General features: G+C 35.5%; 1 protein-coding gene across 2 annotated transcripts; it reads right to left on the reverse strand.

The window, feature by feature from the left end:
* Positions 1-155: 155 nt before the first annotated feature.
* LOC115440190 (transmembrane protein 135) lies at positions 156-25,173 on the reverse strand. 2 transcript variants are annotated; one of them, XM_030164398.2, is made up of 9 exons: positions 24,925-25,173; positions 17,930-18,060; positions 13,056-13,182; positions 8,867-9,018; positions 8,405-8,516; positions 6,961-7,113; positions 5,668-5,808; positions 4,367-4,533; positions 156-3,792 (listed from the first exon to the last, which is right to left on the reverse strand). In XM_030164398.2, exons 1-9 carry the CDS (start codon positions 25,084-25,086, stop codon positions 3,738-3,740), a joined length of 1,200 nt encoding a protein of 399 aa, XP_030020258.2. In that variant the 5' UTR covers positions 25,087-25,173; the 3' UTR covers positions 156-3,737. The 2 variants fall into 2 exon arrangements, with proteins under 2 accessions (XP_030020258.2, XP_030020259.2); XM_030164399.2 differs by lacking the exon at positions 24,925-25,173 and adding an exon at positions 23,187-23,611.
* Positions 25,174-26,418: the final 1,245 nt, after the last annotated feature.

Raw genomic sequence — 26,418 nt, forward strand, 5'->3', positions numbered from 1 at the left:
TACTTTCATAAACACTATTATACTACTAAAAAATACTTTTTTTTATCTATTGATCGCCTTCAACTGTTACACGCAGTTGAATAAACTGTTCAAAATACACCTATTGCCAACTCACAACAACCAGATATTTTTTGAATGAGTAATAAAACACAACGTAATATAAAATAATTTATTATAAAAATATAACAATAATATGGAGCATTATCGTTTATTTGGTGTTCTACTAATTTGTGTGCGATATAACTACTTAATAGCTATAAAAATGCCATTTTCGTACAATATCACTAACAAAGCTAAGCATTAAAACCTCCAAAGAAGAAATATTTGTCAAAATCTATCTATTTATGAAGACACGTTGCAATTTACAGTAGTATCACAATACTACAGGTTATTTTTATTTATGTTTACAAAGTGCATTTCAAATATAAAATCACAAAATTGTTCTTTGTACCAACCCAATCGCAACATTACTCAAAAAATGACACAATACTTGAATTACTGTCTTACTAACTGATCAGGAACATTCTAGTTAAAGCCTCTGCCCAAGCAAACGGCCTTGAGCACTAGAGTATTTCATTATGTTCATCTTAACTATTATGCCTACGTAATGGCAAATAATAAAAAAAACAGTATCTTATAAAACCAGCAATACGTTGGATAAGAAATGAGACAGCAATTCATATTTCAAATATTGCCATGTATGAAAATGGACGCGTAATGGAGTAATCATTTCATCTCTTTCCGTCGCGCGCATCGTAATTTCCTTTGACGTCACAAATACATTATTGCGTTTCTTTTATTTTTTTGACATCCAGCCCTTCGACATTCAAAGGCCTCTTATATCTTGTTTTTCATTATGAAATGAACGGAACTATATCCATACTATATTCAAATTTAAACAACCAAACTAAAGATTAAATATTGTAGAAATATGATGTTTAATTTTTGTCTATATTTAAAATTTCGAATAGCTTCTAAAAATACGGATAGCGCGCCATTTTGCTGGGATGAGGGCTTTAACGATATAAAGCTGAATGTCGAGAACACGTTTAGATTGTCGTCAGTATGAGTTACTAACTTAAATCACTTTTAAATAAACAGTTAAATACATTTTGACCTAAAATACTTAGGCAACGGTGCTTAAAGCGTATTATTGTACGAATTCAGTAAACAATGAAATAAAACTATTGTACGGATTTATCGCAGTTTTAATATTATCCTCCCGACGTTTCGAAAACTGCAGCTTTCGTGGTTACGGGGCGGACTGCATTACAACATGAAAACTGTGCTAAAATCTACAAAATAGTTTTATTTCAATATCTAAAATTCGCGTAAACATAAGAAATCATTTTTTAATTACCAATTTAATCTTCTCCCTTCGTTATATTTGTACCTAATTGTAAAATAGGTAGTCAAATTATTACAATTTACGACTTGCAATAAATATCGATAAATACGTCACTTGATAATTGTTCTACTAAAGTACAAGAATTTTGCATCGTATGATATTAATTCGAATACATATGTAAATCATTCCTATTTGAAATATAATTTATTACAAACTACTTGTGACTCAGACTACACCAATTAAAGTGGTATGTATTAGTGATGTTATGAATATTTATCGATAACGGTTAAGTTAATGCAGACATCTCCACAAAAAAACCTATTTAAATCTAATATATTATTTTGTACGAAATTTACTGTATGGCAAAAAATACTGATACTTAAATAATTCATAATAAAATATGTAAACGCAACAATTATATCTACATGAAAATCTATAATAAACATCATAAATATGGCCTTTATCCGCCAAGGAATAAGGTATACATTTTTATATACGTCGAGTATACGGATATTTGTACTTTATGTCATAACATCACTAATACAGCCAACACTATTTACCACTAAAGCAACACAATACAACTAGTCAACTGATATAAAAAGCAAATATTACCTTACATATTAAATTGTCTATACTTTGCTATTGTAAATAGGTAACTGCTAATTAGCCAATATATGTGACGTACTAATAATCTTTGTACATTATTTTATACTATATTGTGTAGGGTGACCAGATGTTCCGTATTTTTCGGGATTTTCCATTTTTATGTTAGGAATTTAGTGATGCCAATACAATATTTATGTACAATTGCTAGTATAATTTGCTCTATCCCCCACCAACCATACATAACCAACAGCCTACATATAGTGCTGTCACAAAAGTATGTGTATTAATGTAGTTAATTTTGAGTTTTAACAAAAATAATGTCTAACATTTTTAGCTTGGCCCTATATTTATAATGCTAGTGCCAAATAAAAAATTTCATAAAGTTTATATGGTAATCCTAATGATAAGTTATATTTTGCATCATAGAAATCAAAAATATTGTGCAACTATGACAAGCGTATACAAAGATTATTAGAAACGCCTTATGGTCACTGGGGTTTGAAAACTTTACGAATAAACGATTTTCATCAATGATTTTTATATCTGTCTGTCGAATTATCTCACAAAGTGATTAGTTAAACCACTGACCAGCAACCTTTATCGGTTAGGTTAACGTCTAAAAATATTTAGTTAAATGGAATTTTAATTTAACTATCTAACATCAGCTATCGATATTTCGCGATAGAGACAACACTATTACTTGTAAAATCGTAAACAGGGAATATATTTCATGAAAAAAAAGGTCAATTTACTTTTCCAAACAATAATTTACATTTAAAATCCTTCGCTATTTCAATCCGTAATGATAAACAATACTGGAGGCACAGCGCGTCCCAACTCAATCGACATTTTCATATTTTTCTTTGACCTTTTTCAGTTTTGTTTCTCCAACAGCCAAGTAAACCAAAGTTATACCTAATTATACCTCAATATTAGCCGATACTACACCTTTGCTTACTACAAAGGCTATAATCCCAAAAGCACTTAGAAACGCATATATTATCACAGCATTGCGCTGTCCTTTGCAAAGTAACGTTTTAGAAAACGTGCCATAGACTTATCTCTGTCTGTATAGTACATTTTTTTATTGATCTGAATGACGAGACGAGCTTGCCGTTCGCCTGATGGTAAGCGATACGACCGCCCATAAACAGTAGAAACTCCAACACATCCAACACCTTGAATTACAAAGTATTGCTTGGTATTCCGCTGTCGCCTTCCTGAGACAGGAGATGTTAAATCTTATGTCCAGTAGTTACACAGGCCACAATAGACCGGCCATATAGCCCATAGGCCACAATAGTCTTTTACGGTCGATAGTCTCTATCGCGAGCTACGTTTCAACGTACAATCTTTTGAAGTTACTTGTAACTTATCTATACTATTTATATGTCTACCAAAAGCACCCAAAAATCATAATTTGAACACACAATTCATAATATAGCCTATACCCGACGAAAAATATAATAGCCAACAAAATTAATGAGGTTCTAGAAGTGTCATTTTTACATAATTACTTGCAATAATTATAACGATATGTCAAACATTTAAATTGCCCCATTTCGGAAAAATTGGGTAAGCCAAACCAGTTAAATATCGTCGGCTTAAATAAAAGTAGCTAAGTCGGATTTGTTAACTTTATCATATTAAAAAAATAACGGCCTCAAACACAAACCCTGTACCATAAAATACATGGATAACGTAATAATCACAGAATTGCACCTAATTAAAATAATTACAAAATAACTTATGTCACTTTACGACCCGACCCCTGGTGTATGGGTTAGTTCAAATATTTGAGCATCTTCTTTACGAACGCCGCTTGGATCTGGTCCGCTCTGGAAATAGTAAAATGCATACGTTAGTTTGAAACACTTTCCTCCTTATTCATAAACGTTATTTATCTAAGGATAGAGCATTGCTGTGATAACAAGTCTGTTTCTCAGTGCTGACAGCATGGCAGCCTTCACAATGCGTAGACACAGGGCCGTTGTAATTGGCTGATATTGGGATAAAACTTGAATCTAGTTGGCTGTCACATAAACAAAGCTGAACAAACAGCAAGCTGTCGGATAAACAAAACTGGGAAACAGACTTGTTATCACAAGAATGCTCCGTCCTAAGATAAATAACGTTTATCAATAAAGGAGGTTTGACTTTGACTATCGCTCTAACGGAACTCGGGTGCTGATCCTAGATCAGTGGTATCGAGTTTTCTGCTCAATATCAGCCTCAAGGGTGGTATTTGTGCTCGATATGGCGATAGGCTCGCTCCACCGCTTCATCATAACATAATACTCATGGCGAAAAGTGGATGCATTAGTGGTAGTCAGCAAAAATAAAATTAAAAAAAGAAAACGTTTTAAATATGAATTAATTTATATTTGCTAAAAATATTATAAAGTGTCTCACTTGGTACTGGTGACGGTGTGCATGAGGTTGATGATGTACCGCGGGCAGACGTCCTCGTGCATGACCCTGGCGTGGAACAGCAGCCCCTGGCACACGCAGTACAGCAGCTCCACCAGCGGCAGCTGCTCCGGGATCATGCCGCGCTGGTAGCACCACGAACCTAAGATCTGGAAAGTACAGTAGTTTATGGTAGACATTCATTGTGTTAAGCGGCGATAGCCTAATTGGTTATGGAACGGACTGCTGAGACAAATGTCCGCAGGTTTAAAACCCAAGGGACACAATTCTCTGAGTTGTCTAAAATTATATATTTTTTGTGAATTATCGCTTGTTTTAACGGTGAAGAAAAAACATCGCGAGAAACCTGTATACCTTAGAAGTTCTTTATAAGAATATTAAAAGCATGTGAAGTTAACTAGTCGCATCCTTCTCAGTAATAGAGAAAGCAGTGCTTAGCAGTGACAGAGTAGTATGTAGGGCTAATAATATTATTCTTAGTGTTGTGTAAGCTGAAATGACGACACTCAAATAGCGTAAGTTCAACAAATGAGCAGACGTGCTTCTTAAGTAACCTACCTGTCTCCGTGACTGCCAAGAGTTTGAGAGATAATCATGCAGTCACAAAAACTGTTGAAAGCTCACATAGGACGACCGATAACTGCTAAATGGAATCATGTTATTGATGACTGAATAGATGAATGAAAAAATCATTATTAAATAAAAGCTATAGAAAATAATTGCCAGAGTTACGCAAATTAAGTTGGACCCTTATTCTGTATGATAGTGTAAACGCGTAACGCGGCCGCGTCATATTATCTTCGTGAAATGTGCGTGGAATGGTATTCTGTAAGCTAATTTCTATAGTCCTAAACATGATGCGTTGTGTTACGTGCTTGTTACGCACTGTTAAAATAACGTGCGGGATCTCTATCCCTAATTTTCCCTTATTCTCTCATAAGGCCCCTGAGCCTGTGTGTTAAGAAACCAAATAATATAATATGAAGTAATTCGTTAAGGTTATAGCTTAAGGTCCATTTTCATACATTTTGTTTCACCTTTAATCTGGGTAACTAAACAAGTATTGACAAGTAAAGAATTTAAATTCATGTCTAGTTAGTGACTAGTTCTCGCAGTTGAAAGAAAAACGTAAAAATAATTAATATGCATGGATATTTCGGCCTTTAAAATTTAATACGACGAAATTGTTTAGTTACCCAGATTAAAGGTGAAACAAAATGTATGAAAAATGGACCTTAAGCTATAACCTTAGCGCGAGTTAGGATAGTGTATAGGTAGTGTACCTGCAGCGAGGAGGTGAAGGGCGCGAGCGCGATGGGCGTGGAGGGCGCGGCGCGCAGCGCGGCGCCGGCCAGCAGCCCGGCCGGCAGCGCGTGCAGCGCCGAGTCGCGCCCGCGCGCGCGGCACAGCAAACACACCACCAGCTGCGCACACACACACACACACACACGCGCCTTAACACTCTACGCACTAACAACGCGCGGGGTAGATAAGATAAAGATAAAACAAAAGTTTATTTAGGCTACAATTAACACACAGTATAACTTAAGATATAACATAGACAATAGACAAGTAAGTACATATTCATTTGTAAGATATTGCAGCCGCAATCGTGCCCCAGCTCAGCAATATGCTTTGCTCCAAGGACCAAAACGCGGTACGGTACGCGTAATCATTGACGTATATTTTATAGACACGAACGTCAATATAAACTATTTATTCAAAATCTCAACTAAAGTGACAACCAATAGATCAGTGTTATAACCTATTTATTCACTTGAACAACAAATAATGTTACTTATTTAACTAATATTTTTTATTCAAATCCAGGTTTACACTTAGACTCGAGTTCTTATATCATGAGAGTCACTCCGTACACAACTAGCTGTCAATATTGACCATACTAAAGTCAGTTTAAATGAATTGCAGGTCAATTCAGTTGAACAAAGTGAATGTACGCCAAATCTAGTACATAGTACATATATATCGATGCGTTTGTGATACAACTATATTATTGAGATAGTCCTTTTTTTATAGAAAATTAATATATTGAAAATACTTTGATATTATAATGAGTATGTAGCGGCGTAAAGGTTGACGCCACTGTAGAAGGAACAGATATTCGCATTCCTCTATAGAAGAAGATTTTCAGTCAGGCAGATGTCATCTATCGCCATCTAGTGTGATCGCTGTGCCTTATCACTACAATTGTGTCGATGCCGTATCGGTCTTCTCGCAGTTCCATTAGTCTTGAAGAAATGGCGGTGTATATACTAATTGTACCGCCACAAGTACGCGCGGAATGATTGACGAGCGAATGCGAACTGATTGAACAATATTATGATACTATAACAATTCAAGCGACGTAAAACGATAGATACAATTTAAACATGCTTGTCCGCGTACACTGTCTATAAACCATAGGTTCCCAAACTTTTCTTTCTCATAGACCACTTTCAAAATTTTGTTGGTTCCGGTTGGTTCCCCTGCAGCACAATTTCTGCAATACACCGCAGAATATGCAAGTTGCTTAAACTTGCTTTTTAAAGTGCTTACTATTTGGTGAAGAAACTTACTCTATAAATACCGATGTATCCGCCGAAGAACACGCCCAGCTTGAGATGCGACAGTCTCAACGACTTGAACGCTTTCGCCGGCGTCAGGATCTTGGGGATGATGGTCCTCAACATAGTCATGGCACAACCCACGCCGAACAATTGCGCTGTGCCCTGCGGAATTAAATATGCTTAATTTAATTTTTTGTTTTGAAAGAATAAGGCTTTAGAATTGGTCTAATCCCTCTTAGTAGTGGAGGAAGCCCGTGCCGAACAGTAGGACATTTTATAATACAGGATTGATATTTATATTATATAAGGCTTAAGAAAAAAAATACACGTCGAATAGATAAAGATAATAGATCTTCTTTTTTGAAGTCGGTTAAAAATAATCTAAAATATAGTTGACCCTAAAATGGGTACATAAATAAAGTGTCAAAATCATTACGCTTTCTTGCTTCGCCGTTAAATTCAAAAATCGTATGACAGCCATTTTCAATACACGATCCCAATCTCAATCTTCAATACGATTCCGAGAATGAACCAATCAAAATGACTCATTCGTATGTATGTCAAAAGACCTGATTGGTCTATTTTTAGGTAGATCGTAATAAGCGATTGGGATCGTTTATTAAAAATGGAGTTTAGTTGCTCTATAGATAAAACGTAAATTTTCTTCTAACTGATTGAATACAAGTTTTGTTAAATCCGTGTCAAACTTAAAATAGTTGAATTCGTTTTATTAATCTTTTTTTTGGTAAATGCGTAGTCTAATTGCGTAGTATGCAAAGATCACCAAAAAAATATATAGGAATTAAGCAAAGTTTCCATTCAGCAACGTTTGCCTTGCACAACTAGTTTACATATTTATACTAATATATAAAGCTGAAGAGTTTGTTTATTTAAATGCACAAATCTCAGGAACTGAAAATATATAACCTGGAAAATCTATCAAGCTATTTAAACCGCAGACGAAACCTAATTATATATAATACCTAAATTATTCAAGGAAATTGTTGGAATTAGCGAGACGTCATTTTACTTTTAAATCTTGTATTTACACTCACACTTTGTTTACCATAACCAGCGGTTTGGCTGAACCTGGCATTACCAAAGTCCAAGGGCAGCGGGCGCCACTTACTATAAGACGTGCCGCTAACTCGTTTACCCATTGCACCAATAAAAATGAAACTGCCTCGATGGTGTAGTTGTTTTGTGTGCGCGGTACGACACAGCTTTGAGGTCGCGAGTACGCATCCCGGGTCGGGCAGTGATATAAGGGTTTCGTGTTAGCAAAATGAAAATTAAATGGCGATACGCTAGTCCCGCTATCACGTCATAACACAGATCACACATGGGAAATATTTTGTTCTCTGATCGACCCCTGCTTACCCTTTTAGGTATAAAGTCGTGATGTGTTTATTTTTACCTTTTATTATATGCTTCTTAAGATCCCCTCACTTACTTTTAATACATAGTTGATGCAAGGTCCTTTGTGTGGACAGGCGGGGCTGCGCCCCATGATGCCCTTCACAGGCTCGCCTTGCTCTTTAGACACGCGCGGCGGAGTGAAGAACCTAAAAGAAGTATAATTTTGTCTATGTAACGTAATAAGCCTGTATCTAAGAAAATCTTAAAGCGATAAAATTAATTCTAATTTTTTTTACCTATTTTTAAATCTCTAATACATTGATAACAATTACTTGGATAAAGATTTTTTTCACAAAACGGTAAATATTCTTTATTAACATTTTTTTTCTACTCTGTATAATATTATAGTTAATTATGGCACAAAAAAAGTTTAATTCAATATTTTAAACACAAAACAAATTTAAAAAAAAAATTGAATCAAGAATTCCTAGAATCTTACGTCGTTTGTTATTGAATCGATTTTTATTAAAATCCATGGCGTATTTAAATAACTCACCAGAACAACGGCGTCCTCTTATTGTTCTCTCTCTCCAACCTCATGAGGTAGAAAAGGACAGCGCTGCTCAGCATAAATATTAGAGTCTCCTTGCCCGCCGTCCGCCGAAGCCATCCTTTCATTTCTAATGTCCTCAACCAGTATTCGAAGACCTGGAAAAATATACATGAATCTACATTGTCAACCGGATAAGTTTGTTTTCGCTACTAGATTCTTTCCTCACGAAAAGTAGAGTATGCATGAACTTAGAGAACATTTTTTTATTTTGTAGCCGTTGTAGAGAATCTGTAGTTGGCGTAGTTACTATTGGCCGGGATAGGCAACAGTGTTGATGGCCTGTCATTCATTCAGTGTTCATGCCATCATTTACGTAAAAAGAAATAAGGAGTAGATCCACCGATATCCAATAATCTTAGTAACGATAACCACTACTTGTTATTTCCCATCGGTCTATAAGACAGTGATACAACATTGAACTGGCCCTGTTGTATTGTAGATATATCAGATTGTTCTAAAATATGGGTTCAGAGACCCCATCGCATACGACACATGTCAATCGAGTAAAAAAAACAAGATCTGATATCAACGAAATTTCTATAATCAAACTCACATTAACATCGGTAAAGTAGATATCGATCATGCCTTTGAACTGCTAAAGACTAGTCATTTGGCGTTCAGTGACCTTTAAATGGTTGATAACAATCGCCAATGTATCAAATTTAGAACAAAATCCATACCAATCAGTTCACTACTGTTATCAACATTCTGTTAGGAAACTTAATTATTTCCCACTTTGTCAGAATACACCGACTAAAACTGAAAATTTCCGAGACCTTTGCCCGTCTGTGATTTTTTATAAAACAGTAAAAACTACTGTATCACCTCAATATATATTTCAATCTGTAATTACATAATTACGGAGAATATAAATAATATTAATTAATATAATTTTAGTACTCATGTTTTACCCAACGAATTAATTAGATGAGTACGTTTTAACATATCAAACAATGGCCGGATATTATGTTGTTAAACTGTTTATCTATCGTATAAATTTGTTAACGGCAAATGGCAACAACCTCCGAAAACTGCAAACCGGTTTGGCACGGTTAAGGCCATCCACGATGCATAATGTATTTGATCGATCTCGTACATGATTTTTTTAATATTAGTTTTTATTACATTATACGTAATATCTTAATAAAATCATAACAGGCCGATGTCTACATTATTAATATTGAAGAAAAAACCAATATGCTAGGGGAATGCATTTATTAGGACAACAGAAGCCACAATTTTTTGAACTTTTGTCTGTCTGTGTGTTTTTAAACGTATCACGCAAAAAGTGCCTTTATAAGTTAAATACAGTTTACGATATATTGCTAGAAGTATAACTTAAAATAGAGACTCCATTTTACCTCAGGAAAACCTCTCACACGAGCGGAACTGCCAGCAAGAGCTAGGCAGTAAATAAATTATATACATGTTATATAATATACATAGATATAGGTCATTTCATTCACGAAGACGCGCCCCACAATTTTCCTTTATCGCTTGCAGTGTGCGTGAACAGCATAAGTTCACACGCACACTACGATGGACAGCGTCAAGGCATAGACTTGGATCAGTCTCCTTACCCCGCGACACCCCGCAACACCCACGCTCAAAAGGTAGTGGGGCGAGTCTTCGTAAATGAAAACGGTTTATAGACTAATCATTGCGGACCGAAATTTATAAAACAATTTTGGCAAAATATCTATTGCGTAAATCATTGTCGTGACTCGTAATTGTTAATTGAATTCCGTTGAGTAATTTCTATAGTAGGGATTAGGAAGAACGGATTAAGGATTAAAGCGATGGCATCTAGCTATATGATTCTATAAAGTAGGTACGAACCATTATAAATAGTGAAAGCAAGAAAGTGAAAAAGGATTCAAATTTGAAGCAACTTGTCTTAATAAAGGCTATTGACAAAATCCAATCTAAAATTTAAATCTGATGTAAAACTGTACTTCTCGACTGTTAATATTCATCATTGTTTAATCGACAAGTTCCAGACACAAGATTTTGTAACATCATGCATTCAAGTAACATACAATACGTTGTTATCGAATAGTATTTATATCGATTGGTATCACGAATAACGGATGCGTGCCATCTCCGATATATTTACTCGAGATATTAAATGCTCTGGGCCCCTAGAATATGGCATGAAACACAACGCGAACGTCCATGTCCTTTTGTAATTAACAGTTAACAGATTGTGTTTCTTGTACCGCTTCTTCATCACAGCGACAACAGTTTTCAACGCGGTAGTAGAATCATGATGATTGTAAAGAGCTTTTGAAAGACTATTTGAATAAAGAAAATGTTGAGTTTGAATGTTCGGTCGAGATATAACCACGTGATTGAGACATCGATCTTTCACCCAATCACAGTTAATTCAATCTACCGACAATGACTTTAGTGTCTTACACCACATTCTAGGGGGCCTTCGTAGTTCAGTTTACACTTCTGACATAGTCTGCATAAATCTGTCCTGAGAAGTGCTACCTATTATGTTATAGGATAACTACGTGATAGCGTTAATAGACTAAGACAATACAACAGATAAAGAAAGACAAGACTAAAGAAGACGACAAATAGACGAAGCTATTTTACTCCTGAATGCTATAGGCTACTTTTTATCGCGGGAAAACTGTTTCACACAGGCGGAACCGCAGGCAAAAACGGGAATAATTGTTTTAGGATACCACTGGATATAATACACACTTAAAAATCTTATCTATTGAGATCTCTCAACTAGCACGGTTTTTTATTTGTTTTCTGTCAATATTTTCCTCAATCGTTAAAACGAACGCTTATTACACGTGTGCTAATTCGAAAAGTCAGATGTCAAAGATCGATATCAAGACCCCTCCCTCACCTCGCTACCTGCGAATACTGATTTTTCATTAAACATTTACATTTAGGTTTTAATTACCAAGAAATTGATAATCATACATTTCTGGATTGAATTCATAAGATGGTTTAAAAAACATTGCACTTTTATCTCCTCGAAAGAACACGCCTGTAATTTTGACTGATTGAAATTAGTATTCAAAATTTTTCTTTGATTTTATTGGTGCAACATGTGGACTTTTTCTCGTATATCTATCCCGTGACGTGATGGGCTCTAACTTATTTAACGTTTATAATAAGATATATATAAGCCACAACCGATCACGTCACGAGATATGACAGACGAGAAAACGTCAACAGGTTGCACCAATATAACCCTCCAGGTTAGAAAGATTTAAAGAAGAAAGAGGTTTCATCATTGCTTTTGTTATGAAAATATTAGAACACCAAGATTTCCTAGCTTATTCTCTATTAACAGTAAGCAATAATGTGTATGCAATATCGACAATATTATAAATACATCTCAAACATAATTCACGTAAATTCCTTTCGTATACTTCCAATGCGGCACGAGATATGAAGATAAAATTATCGCACAAATATTACTTAATCGATATACAAGACGCAAATGTAGATAAAAACGTTTTCTATGGAAGTATTTTGCCAAGGCCACAATTTTTTACTTACATGTTACATCGAGCAAGAACGCATGTAAAGATACGCGTTGCCATAGCTCATATTATAATAAATAATAACCAATAGACCATACAAATAAATTAACTTGATTGTAATCAAACGCCTGATTTTGGAATAAAGTCTTCTTATAGGTCATTAGTGCGTTTCACATACTAAATTTAATTTACTTTCATCGTTAGCCATTTGTTTATTTGTCCGGATGAATCTCCAAAATTGCTAAGCTTATTTTGAGACGCCATGGATCCATAAGGACTGCCATCTCAGATTTTATCCTAGAAGACTTTTAGGCGGGAGGCAACGCTAAAGAGCATAAAGCAAATGTTTACTATGGCACGACATGTAAAACATATAATTCGTAACTAAACAATCGGTCATTTCTATTACATTTTATAGTGCAGTGTCAACCCTAACATGAATAAGGATACAACGACCATAAATTATCATAAAAGTTCTCTGTCTCTTAATCTTTGCCCTAACTCAAGGTTGTCTCTACTATAGAACTATAAATTACATCATCGTTGATCGACATTCTATTTGGAATAATACTTCAAACAAGCCTCTCACGTGATACATACAAACAAAAACCACTCACCAAATTAACAAACAGGTTCACGACCATCACTCTTCGGTGTGGTGGTTCGAAGTAGACCGCCAGCCCGCTGACGGTGCACGGCAACAGCACCGTTGTGTAATACGAGAACTGGTTGAAGAACAAAGCCCTGAACATAAGGAAATTACATATTTTGTAATTGATAGAGGAGGAAGGAAGAATCTGGATGGGCAGGGGCGGACCGAGAGTTAAGGGGGTCCTGGGCAAATTCTAGTTTGGGGTGTACATAATAAATCGCATAAATGCCATCTCAAGAAACGATGCTAACACAATATAGGAGGAAAAAGAGGAGAATTTGATTTTTTTTTTCGGGCACGGCCAAATGATCCCATTTCACATTTGCTCCTGATGGTAAGTATAGTAGGGTTCAGATAGTGTCAACTAACGCGAGATGATTACCAATATCCAGTCGATACAAGTATTCCGGCCTTTTTGAAACCGGATATAATCAGATTGGTTCCAGAACTTGATACACTTACGAGTCGAGAGACGAGAGAGTGTTATGGAGGGACTATGGAGGGTTTTACACCTTGTGTACGGTGGTCGCTATCCAGGCGGATACAAATATCCTAATTCTGGTGAGTTATTAACTATAACCTGTATTTCCATTATCAAGTTAACATTTCTATTGAAACGTATATCAATTATATAGGAAATGAAAGGAGACGTAGAACACACCATCTAATATACGACCTGTATCCACAAATAACGCTAGGGCTGACAATAATAACATCAATCATGCGAACACCTTGACCTGGCCCGCTGGAGCGGCGCATCTGATTTAAACTGCGCTAAATTACTCACATCTGCCAACTATATTAGGACAAAGCGAGCATTGTTTTCGTAAAGACGAAAAATCTATGGTATTATTTGTATGTTAAACATTACTTCTTTATACATCATTTCATAATTATTGACACCCTCGATAACGTAGTTGTTTTGCGTACGTAGTAGTAACTACCATTTTACAGTTCCGGGTTCGAATCCTGGGTAGTACAAAGTGATAGTGGGTTTACTAATCGGCATCAGCCCGGAGGCTAGAATTAATGCCCGATATGGCGCCCCCGAGAAATGGGTACCCTGGTAGCACCCATGCCTTCCCCTTCGGGAGTAAAGGCATGATGTGTGTTTTTCTTAGTATTTACGCTTATATTACTGGAGTTTCGATAAACATCATAGTAATAATCAGTCGCAATCCGGTCAGTCATCTCCAAACGTAAACGTGTTTCATATTGTACATGAAAAGTACTATCGCACTTGTTCAAACACACGTATTTTAAAACTTGTTTTATAATAACATTGATTAGCTCGCTTACATATATTATACGGTTCATTCACTTAATAAATTCAGATGCGGATTTTACAGTTTCGATTTGCGCTAATTTAAAATGATTTACTTATACACTTTTTGAAATGTTTGTATTTATTACATTCGTATAATTGTAATAAAAAATATTTTATCGACAAAAACCTTACTCGATGAAGGTTAGTTAGACATTTTGCAAAAGCAGTTAAAAAATAACACTACTCTACAAAAAAATGGGTATGGAGCGCAACATAAAGCTGAGTACTAAATTCTGGTTAAACCGATATCGCTAAAGCCAAATCTGATGCCCAAATTTTTCCATCACGCCAGGATTTTCTGTTAATGTACATTCTTTTTTTACTATTTTCAGGGCTATTTTGTGGTTTGGTAATGTAAAAATTAAAAAAAAATAATTAATTACAAATATTTTTTAATTAATTACAATAAACCTGACCAAATCTATAGTAAAAGCCAAAACCAAAGAATCAGGTGGATTTTTTCTTTGCGTATGGCGATTTTCTTTTATAATCAAGGTCAGTTTCTCTCATGAGGAACCAACAATGATCTCCCAACATCCCTGGATCCCATCGACCTTGGTATCGTTGTTCCATAGTAATGATGTCCTGATGGAACCTTTTCCCCTGTTCATCACTCACAGCTCCTAAGTTTTGCGGGAAAAAATCCAAATGAGAATGCAGGAAATGGATTTTTAACGACATTCTGCAGCCCATTTTTGGTAATTTTTAATAAGTCTGTAACGATTTGTTCATAATTTTCTGATTTTATGTTTCCCAAAAATTGCCTAATGATACATTTCAGTGAGTTCCAAGCATTTAATTCAATGTCGTTGAGTTTTTTTTCAAAATCTGTATCTTTCATAAGTTTGCGTATTTGTGGGCCCACAAAAATGCCTTCCTTTAATTTGGCGTCGCTTAGTTTTGGAAAAATTGTTTTTAAATATTGAAAAGCCGGGCCTTCCTTATTGAGAGCTTTTACAAAATTTTTAACGAGTCCAAGTTTAACGCGGACTAAGTCGTTTAGTTCAGGCTGTTCTATCAAATGGGGTTCTCTACTTCTATCATCATAAGATGGAACAAACGATGAAGCTGTATCTAAAGATGCCTCGGATATCAGATGGATCGGATGAACTGGTATCGGTAACTCTTCGCTATGTGGAAGCGGTCTTGTAGCTGAAGAAGTGTCGGGATAAACAATGTTACCTTTGTTTTTTCTTGAAAAGCCCACGACATTTGTTAAGCAGAAGTAACAGTCCACATCATGGCTAGTAGGCTCACGCCAGATCATTGGGACAGCAAATGGCATTGAAGAACGCTTTCCATTCATCCAGTTACTTAAATTTGCAATACACGTAACACAACATCGGTGAGGTGCCCATTCTTTGTCTTGGTGACCGATAGTAAAACCAAAATAACTCTCGTATAACATCTTAACATTTTCTCTGATTACTCTTCTTTGTGTAGAAGTTGTAAACGAGCCACATATAAAACAAAATGAATCTGCAGAATTAACACAAGTACGTTTAGCGATTTTAGCCATTTTGAACTAAAAAAAAGTAAAAAGCTACTCGAATTCACCGAGAACAGCTCACGGAAAAGAGTTAAATGACAAGTGACAATCGTAATAAACGATTATTGACATTTATTTTAGTATCTACCCTCAATAAGAAATTAAAATGGTTCGAATCGTACTTAATTTGGGCGTATACCATACGTTTACATTTATAAAAAAAACCTGACGTGTAGGAGACTTTTGGTGATTATATTCGTTATCAGTAATGTTTAACTAGACAGAAAGTAAATGCAGTTACTCTGTTGCGAAATTTTGTAAAGTAGTGTAATCTCTATCTACCTTGACAACGACATCTTATCGTAGTAAATTTTATGCGGCTTATTGTTTAGTGGTGCGATATGACAAGGAAGCGACTTTTTTACTATTTATTGACTACACTTTTTTATGGCTAAATGATAAAAGAGCGGGTTGGATATATGTGTGTTGATTTTCATGGAGTATTTATAGAAACAGGCTTATTAGAAATATGAATATTAGGTTACATTAAATAAATCATTTCGACACCAATTTTGAGGTTGTATTGAGGCTTCTTCATCTCGACACTCATTTAAATTAAAAGCCAATGCAGACGGCGTTTTTGGCAAAATAAAATCCCGCGCATTCGTTTATTGAAAATTCGGAATAAAATAATAATTGAAATGCAAAACTTTGTGAAAGTTTGGCACACAGATAGATTGAACCTTAGGTTACCATACACTTTACATATATTTTTTATACCGGTAGAGGTCTTGTTAGATCGGTGGAGCCGCGACCAACACCGAGCATTCCAACCATTTATTGTTCACTAGCTTTTGCCCGCGGCTCCGCCCGCGTTATAAAGTTTTTCGGGCTAAAGTTTTCCGTTATAAAAGTCACGCTATATATTTTCCCGAGAGCCTATGTTCTTCCCAGGGTCTCAAACTGTCTCCATACCAAATTTTATCCTAATACGTTGGGTAGTTTTTGAGTTTAACACGTTCGGGAAGACCGATGCAGTGGGGACTTTGTTTTATGATATATTTTTGTAGAACTTTTTAAGAGTGAACAATCCCGTCATACCTTATTGTTGCATAACTTTAACCGTTTACGCAGCGCACGCAACAGAAGCTCTCAAAACTAATAAATTGTCCCCGTTTTTGCATCATGTTTCATTACTGCTCCGCTCCTATTGGTCATAGCGTGACGATATATATAGCCTATAGCATTCCAGGAACAAAGGGCTGTCCAACACAAAAATAATTATTCAGTTCAAACTCCTAGTTTCTGAGATTAGCCATTACTGCTCTGCTCCTATTAGTCATAGCGTGATGATATATAGCCTATAGCACTCCACGAACAAAAGGCTATCCAACGCAAAAAGAATTTTTCAGTTTGGACTGGTAGTTCCTGAGATTAGCCATTACTGCTCCGCTCCTATTGGGTATAGCGTGATGATATATAGCCTATAGCACTCCACGAACAAAGGGCTATCCAACGCAAAAAGAATTTTTCAGTTCGGACCGGTAGTTCCTGAGATTAGCTATTACTGCTCCGCTCCCATTGGGTATAGCGTGATGATATATAGCCTATAGCACTCCACGAACATAGGGCTATCCAACGCAAAAAGAATTTTTCAGTTTGGACCGGTAGTTCCTGAGATTAGCGCGTTCAAACAAACAAACAAACAAACTCTTCAGCTTTATATAATAGTATAGATTAAGAAAATTATTACCTACACCTAGATAAAAAAGAAGTCGTGCATCTATTAAAGAATTTTAGAGCAACATTTAGTTTTTAGATGTGATGTGTTAAATAGTTACGATTATTATTAATAGTGAAAATTTACTTTCTATTTTGAGCGTATCTCCAGGTGCGCACAAGATAGGGATGTTTGGATATTTTTAACCAATCATAACCATTAATAAGCATAGTTCCTAGATTATTCAAGGGCTTGATCCTGATTATCTATTGCCATAATTTTTTTTAGAAACAATAATAATACCTGAAAATGCAATTCAGCGTGACGAATGAACTGCCAACAGTCAGCCCGAATATGCCAGACTTCAGATACAGTTTGAACTGTTCCATCATCTCTTTCTTGCCCAATTTTTTGCCCCGCATCAGGATTTGCAACTGAAACAAAAATATTATGATACTATTTGAAGGTTTACAAAAAGGTTAACCAAATGGTTAGTGATATGCTAGTAATTGTTTATTTTTTTGACTGCAATGGTGGTGTACTTGTATTGTGTGCGCTGTACGACTTCCGCTCTGAGGTCCAAGGTTCGAATCATGCCACGGGCAAAAAATATTGTGACTGGGTTTTTCTGTCATAATAATTACTCAGTCACAGATTGTAGACAGAAAGTTGACAGTGTTTTACATCTGTACCTCGGAAAGCACGTAAGGGCGACGATGATAGTGCACATGTATAATGTACACATGCATGTTCACATATATATCTATGTATGCACCAGTCAAAACTCCATTGAGATTGGCAGCTGTAGCCAGAATTCCGCTGTTATAGATATGGTAAATCTGAACAAATTGACAATGACAACATGTGGGCTCCTTTTTATTCCGATAATTTCCTTTGGGTAAATTTGAATTATTTTAAGAGAAGCCATTGGCATCATACATATGATGTTATGGACCTCTGAGGTGATTTAGAGACTTCTGTATCAGGAACGTACACAATATTATCCAGTTAACATGGTATAATGAATTCTGAGTGTACCATAGTAATAAAAATATATATTAAGGTACAGTAGTATTCATTCAGAATTTCATAACAAATAATGAATGCCAAATTAGGTATGTAATTCATCTTTTCCAATAAAAATATCATAATTTTAGATTTATCTAAATTTTATTTTAAAAACAGATCATTACAGTACAAATTTTCCATCAATTTGTATCAGTATTGAATAGATAAAAGTAATTAAATGTTAATCCCATTGATATCTCTCACAATTTCTTTATTATGTGAAATTGCAGAAAACACAACACTCTGTAGACATTTATTTGTCCAAAACGTGAGGGTGGCTCAAGGTACCAAACACTCACATAAAACCAACATGAAATGAAAGCTGCTTGTAGAATATCCCCGTATTACCAACAAATTATTTGAGCACACTGTTAGGGGAAATTTTATGAGACATAAGCAGCTACACTCAAAGGCGTCACCAAGGGGACGGAGAAGCAGCTGCTCCTCCCCCCTGGAGATTCTAAAATTATTATTATTATTATTATTATTATATACATCAGGCAGGCAGTTGAAACAACTGATAATGCCCGTATCTCGCTATTACTACAGGTTTTCATTTGCAGCTAAGTAATTGTCCAGTCGGTTCTTAAACTGGTATATGTTTCCAGCTGTAACCACATGTTCTGGGAGTTTATTCCACGCTCTGACCACTCTATTACTCAAGAAGTGCTTGTGTGGATTATTGTTTGAGAAGCTGGTACGCAACTTTAAAGAATGGCCTCTTAGATGGCAATTTTCGTCGCGTGCGAAGATTTTGTGTTCAAAACTTTGAATGTCGTAATGTCCAGTTAGAATCTTGTACGTTTCGATCAGATCTCCACGGTCCCTACGATCCTTTAGGTTAGTGAGGCTCAACACCTTTAGGCGTTCTTCGTAACTACGTTGTTTCAAGATTCGTGGTATTTTTGTGAAATTGCGCTGTACCTTTTCCAGAAGTTCGATGTCCTTAACAAAATACGGGCTCCAGATCTGGAATGCATACTCCAGAATCGGTCTCACAAAGGTTTTGTGTTTCCGAAGTACCATGTCGGGTGTGAGATTTCCAAAGGCTTTTCTAATTAGACAAATAAGGGTCTTAGCTTTCTTTGTAATTGATGTTATATGTTCTTCCCACTTAAGATCCTCCGATATTTTCACTCCCAGGTCCGTCTGCACTTTGGTCTCAATCAGTGGAGTGGAATACAACTTGTAAGTCAGACGAGGATTGCTTCTGCCTATATATAATACAGTGCATTTCGAGGCGTTAAGGTTTATAAGCCATTCCTTGGACCAGTTGGCTATTCTGTTTAGATCCTCTTGGAGGCGGTCATAGTCAATAAGTGGATTCCCAAATATTTTTGTGTCATCTGCAAAGATACTGACATTACATTTTAAGTGTTGTGGAAGATCAAAGGTGTACAGTATATACAGCACTGGGCCCAGAACTGAACCCTGTGGCACGCCACTGTGTATTGCTTGGTGTTCAGACATTGTGTCACCCACTCTCACCCGCAGGGTTCTGTCTCGTAGGAATGCCTCAATCCATGTTAATAATTTCCCACGTATTCCCACAAACTCTAGTTTGTGTAGAAGTCTTCTAGTTGGGACCTTGTCAAAAGCTTTTCGTAGTCTAGGTATATTACGTCGATGGGCTCTTTTTATTGAAGTGTTTAGTCCAGGATGATAGGCATGCAAGCAAATTGGACACTGTGGAGCGATGCGGGCAGAAACCATGTTGTTGCTCAGGTATAATTTGGTGGTTGGCAAAGAAGTGTCTGATATGCTTAACTATAATTTTTTCCATTACTTTACATACCACACTAGTCAAGCTGATAGGTCTGTAGTTTGATGGTTCCAATTTGCTTCCCTTTTGAAGATGGGTGTCACTGTCGCCGTCCTCCACATATCGGGTAGGATACCCGTGTCATATGATGTCTGCATTATTATTGCAAGACTGCCGGTAAGGTTACATTTTTTAAGTATTGATACAGGGATTTCATCTGGTCCCAGTGAAGAAGTTGTTTTCATATCTTTTATTGCTTGTTGTATTTTATCTTGAGTGAATATTATTTCATCAATGGAGTCTACCACTCTTTGTGATGAATTCAAAATTGGTAGTGGATCTGGCGGCTCTATTTGGAAGACACTCGCAAAATGATCTGCAAATACAGTGGCAATTTCGTCGGGGTCGGTCACAGTTCTACCTTGTTTGTCGAGCAGGATGGATGGAATGCTTACCTTTGATGTTACTTGTTGCCTTATGTAAGAATAAAATTTTTTGGGGCCGGCATTTAGTATGTAATTTTCGTGCGTTAAGCGAGATTTTCTAATTTGGCTTGTTATTCTGTTATTTAGCTTCCTATATTCCTTGTAGTGTTCGTCAAACCCGGTCAGTACATATCTGTTCCATAGTGCGAGTTTGAGTTTTATTAGCTTTTTTATCTCTTTTGTGACCCATGGTTTATTCATTACGTGAAGGGTAATTGTAGTTCGTGGCACGTGTGCATTTATAGCATCTCTAATTGCCGTGTGGATAGTCTCAAATTGGCTTCTTGCGCAGTTTTTATCTTTCAAAGAAGAAGGTAAACTTTCGCTTAGCTTTTCATTAATTTTGTCAAAATCTGCTTTATTGATATTAAGTCTAGTTTTGGCTTCCTTATTTTGTTTTCTTACTTGTAGTTGTATGGATGCCAATAAACATGTGTGGTCGCTTTTACCAATAGGGGCGTAGTGCTCGACATTGGCTATTAGTGAGTTGTCGTTCGTTAAGATCAGATCTAGGAACGAAGGTTGGTTTCCTTGGCGAAACCTAGTGTGTTTGTTTATTATTTGGTGCAGGTTGCTACTCTTGTACCATTGTATAAAGTTATCTTCTCTTGGAGTGACGTATAAGCAATCCTTAAGAGGCCATCTAACTCCACCATAGTTGAAATCACCTATTACAACCACCGTATTATTCTCTGAAGCCAGGTTAAGTTGTTCAAGTAAATAATTGTCTTGCTCTAGTGTGGAATCCTGTCCCCTGTATAGTCCACATAGTAAAAATTTGCAATCTCCAATTTTAATTTCAAGCCAAAGGCATTCAGTAGCTTCATGTTTCTTGTTGTAGGTAATATTTAACTTGGTTGTCATAAATCTGGTTTTATTTGAAGCATAGATTGCTACTCCACCGCTACGTCTTCCAATCCGATCATCTCGATATATGTCGTAGCCAGGTATTTTTATCATTGAATCCGGTATGTTAGGTTTAAGCCATGTTTCAGTGATTATAATTAAAGTGGGTTTTAATGACTCCACTCTAGCAATGAAAATATCGAGTTTAGAAGTTAGTGATTGGATGTTAGTATAAAGTATGGTAATCGTGACAAGTGTTCTTGAGAGAGGCTTCCTATTTGGGGGGCTCTTGCTAGTTGTTTGTTGCGTGTTTGTGGTTTTAATGTTGTTATTTGAAGTTAGTTTTTTTGAGTATTCTTCAAGATAGTGGGCTGTCTTCGAACATATTTTATGGTGAGGTCTGTCTCGCCCTTATCAATGCGCTGTTTAAGTTCCTCTCGTAGATATTTAAGATACTCTTTTTGCATTGGAGTCAGGTCTGAAGTAATAGACGAAGAATCGCTCAACTTGCTCTTGTTCCGTAGGACTGTTTGCCAAATGTTTACCAAAGACCTAAGTCTTTGACTTCACGTGCTTGATTAATCATTCCCATACATCGAAACTCTAATGAATTTACCAATGCCATTCCTAACATTCAATAGACTTAATTACACTCTGCTCTATGTTATTGTTAAAGCGGGAGAGGGGGAAGCAACATGTGCTCTCAACTTTACGTACACTTCATACTTTTCTCATTCTCCATATCAACTCGAACCCCCTAGGCCATCAGCTGGTGACGCTGTTGGCTACACTCCAGATTGCTGTCACAATATATCTGTAGTAGTCCACTTATTTACTGGCTATTATAATATTTATATTAAAAAATTTATTAGCCAAGAAAGAGCACTTAAAGTCAAGCATTCCATCTTGTTTGCCCATTTACGCAATATAGAATAAAGGAAAAAACTTGCTATTGACTATTATTAGCTTAACAATATATTAGGAGTGATAATAGTTCTAAGTGTAAACAATGTGTTAAGAATTAGATCCTCAGAATATTTTGATTTACGTGACAAACAATTTTTTGTTCTATCACACAATTCCTAAACACCCTCCGATGAAATACTGTTAATAAATTCTGACAATGAATATAGACTGTCAGTAATAACCAGGACCGTAACTATTGGGAGGCATAACAGCAGAATGACAAAGGCTACCGGATCCAGAGGCCCCCAACTACTTGCATTGGGGTCTCAGTACACTGGCTTTATATTCAGGTTATAGCTTTAACAATAGCGTCGCTGGATTTCGCACAGACGAGAGGCCCCATTTCTATATGTTACGCCACTGATAACACTGTTTAATATAATCCGTAATTCTTAATAAATAACGGCAAAATTTGTCTAAAGAGGGAACTTACAATATATACCATAGCGTAGAACTTGTAGCTTCCCTTGATGCAGCTAAGCAACATAGATGCGGTCGCATCAGTACACCTGGGCGTCCATGGATGTATGAGATCGTTACAGGGCGAAGCACTACATGCTTTCTCGAACCACAGTTTACTTGCTTCTACCATGTTTAATTAATATATGTTCTTTATGCAGCACAAACACACGCAACCAAATATATGACTGAACTTATTCAAATAAATAGAAGAACGCCGCGTTTAGAATTCACAAGCAACTATATTTTGGTTTGTTTTTATTGTGTTAAAGAGCTCTCATGATTGTTCTGTGTAAGTACTATGAGCGTAATATACTAAAAAGTCCATTCAATCGTCCACTGAACACCAAACTGTTCCAACCTCCCTGTTCCAAATCCCAACATAAAACTGTCAGTGTCAGCTTGACAGTCAAATAATATTAAAGAAACTGACATGATTGACACAAGTTACCACATAAAAAAAAAACAAATCTAAAATATATTTCTCTCGTGCTGCTATAATATAGTATTATATGAATTTACTTATAATATAACTGTTATAAAAGCTTTAGAATTGGTGAGGTGTTGTTCGCCGTTTCGCCTGCATGGAAAATAATTTCCGATATAAAATCCCTAAATCATTGTAGGCATCCTTAGAGCAAATTAGCCACCGGGTCATAAGAATATTGTATGTACAGTATGCAAACATAAAAAGATACATTTAAGGCGATACCTCAAGGTCCATTTTCATACATTTTGTTTCGGCTTTAATCTGAGTAACTAAACAAGTTTTGGCAAGTAAAGAATTTAAATTCACGTCTAGTTAGTGATTAGTTCTCGCAGTTGAAAGAAAAACGTAAAAATAATTAATAATCATGGATATTTCGGCCTTTAAAATTTCGTCATATTAATTTTTATATTTTTATATTTTATGAAAATGGACCTTTTTTTTTATTTATTTTTTTTTTTTTTTTACGTAGGTAAATCGTCAGTTGACTATGAAAATGGACCTTGATGTATCGCCTTAAGTACATAGTGTTCCATTAATTCCTACGTTTAAAAATTTTAACATATTTTATTGGTCAATCAAATAGGGTTTTAAATAATTATATTGGGCTAGATTATGAATAATTACAAAGTACTACCACACTAAAAATATTGTTATACCTTGATCTTCGAAAATACGACAGAGAATTTCTCAAAATAATACAAATTGAGAATGTTTTTTTTTTATTTTAGATTCAATTGACTGTGTTTGTTTTTGCAAAAAAGCCAAAAAATAAATACGTATGAACATTTAAATAAACCCTTCCATAAATACAACAAACTATAATTAAAAAATGTACTTTGGACGAATTTTGTCGAGGAATACCAAGACTATTCTATTGAATGATACATATAGAAATAATGAAAATAAATAATGTGATGCTTTATCTTTATCTTTAAATGCTTATTAGTAATAATAATATTTTTTTTCAGCACCTTTCGTCCTTAAATATATTTTTTATATTTATTTGGTAATTTAAATTTAACTATCATTGACTTGTTGATACTGCTAATGCTGCTATTATACTATGTATATTACACTTATATACTTATAAGTGATATGTAGACTTTTCAACAAATCTTCATTTGCCACACTTTACTTACTGCCGGATTCAGTATAATAACGTTGGCTCATGAAAAAAAAGTGAAACGTAAGTTTTAGAACAAAACAAAAGATTGTTACTTACTAGATATATAGGAGCATAAAACTTCAATGATCCTATAGTACAATTCTGTGCCATTGATAAAAAAGCATCTACACAATTATTTGTCCAGGGATGTAATAATTCTGAACAGCTGGAATGAATCAATCCACAATTATTAACGACGTGTCTACTAAATTCAACCATTTTATATTTGTAAAAAAATACTGATATTTATAAATAACTTCAAAAAGTATCTAGCGTAGAATACTAAACGCACAACATACAATGTCTGTTAACACAATATTTATTTAAATCGAATAAAGTCCATGTCGTATTGTAATTTATTATAATGTGTCCGTTTTCATGACGCGTCTGAATTCATGAATGAATTACTTACTTACATGTTGTGAAGTTACATTATTTTATACTAGTAGTTATCTAATATGAAAAGTCTTACATAAATATTTTTAAGTGATTTTTATCGGAAACTTAGAAGTGTACGCAACAAGGATGACACCTACCACCTTGGTGGCCTAACTAAATATTATTGCGGTACGACTTTAGTGCTGAGTTCTTCGTTTTGTTTCCGGGGTCGGGTAAAGTGATATTGAATTATTATGTTCAATATCCGTATAAAGTATATCCAATATGGTTTTAGGCTTACCCTCATTACATTATGGCAAATACAAAACTGTGATATAGAAAAAGTAGATTTGACAAAATAATGGTGAGTTAGGGGTGAGTGAGTTGGAGGGGGGGTGGGAGTCCTAATTTTAGTTTGGGGACCTGCCTCATTAATCAAATAGTTGCCTACATCGTTATCGAAAAACGATTTTCCATAACGATGTAGGTACACGGCATAGAGGATTTAAGAGGATAGTAAAATATATTATTTCTTGAATACTAGCGACTTGGCGTCGTCTTCGCAGCAGAGCATAGAGGTTGCAAATTATCTCCATAATAAATCATTTGCGTTTTCAATCCAGAAAAGGTTTTCGAGGATAAAAATACCGGTATGTATTTTGCCGAGATAAATAGTAGCTTTTCCCTAAATCTCAAACTATCTCCACTCCTCCACTTCATCGGAATCGGTTTGGTAGCATAGGCGTTTATCGCGTTTAGACAGACGCGGTGGGAGACCTAGTTTTATAATATAAAAAGTAATGGAATAAGGATGAAGGAGACACAAAAACAAAATAATAAAATTACTGCAAGATAAATCAACAGCTTTGGTTATATTATGTCAACTAGTTACATTATACTTTAATAAACGTTGTTTTAATTTGATATAGTGTATACTGTCTTTAAAAAGAAACTGGGGGCCCATAAATCCACGGGTCTCTAGGCTACAGCCCAAAAAGCCGTGTAGATCCGTAACTGTGGTTAGTAGATGTACAAGTATCTTTGCGTAGTAATTATTAATAATGGCCACAGCGCCCTGCGATCGAGTGCAATCTAACATGCTTGAGCACAATACTCGAACAGATTTAAAAAGGAAGGTACAACATATTTTGTACATATGGCAACATTAATTAT

The sequence above is a fragment of the Manduca sexta genome, chromosome 21, assembly GCF_014839805.1.
Source record: "Manduca sexta isolate Smith_Timp_Sample1 chromosome 21, JHU_Msex_v1.0, whole genome shotgun sequence".
NCBI classification, from domain to species: domain Eukaryota; kingdom Metazoa; phylum Arthropoda; class Insecta; order Lepidoptera; family Sphingidae; genus Manduca; species Manduca sexta.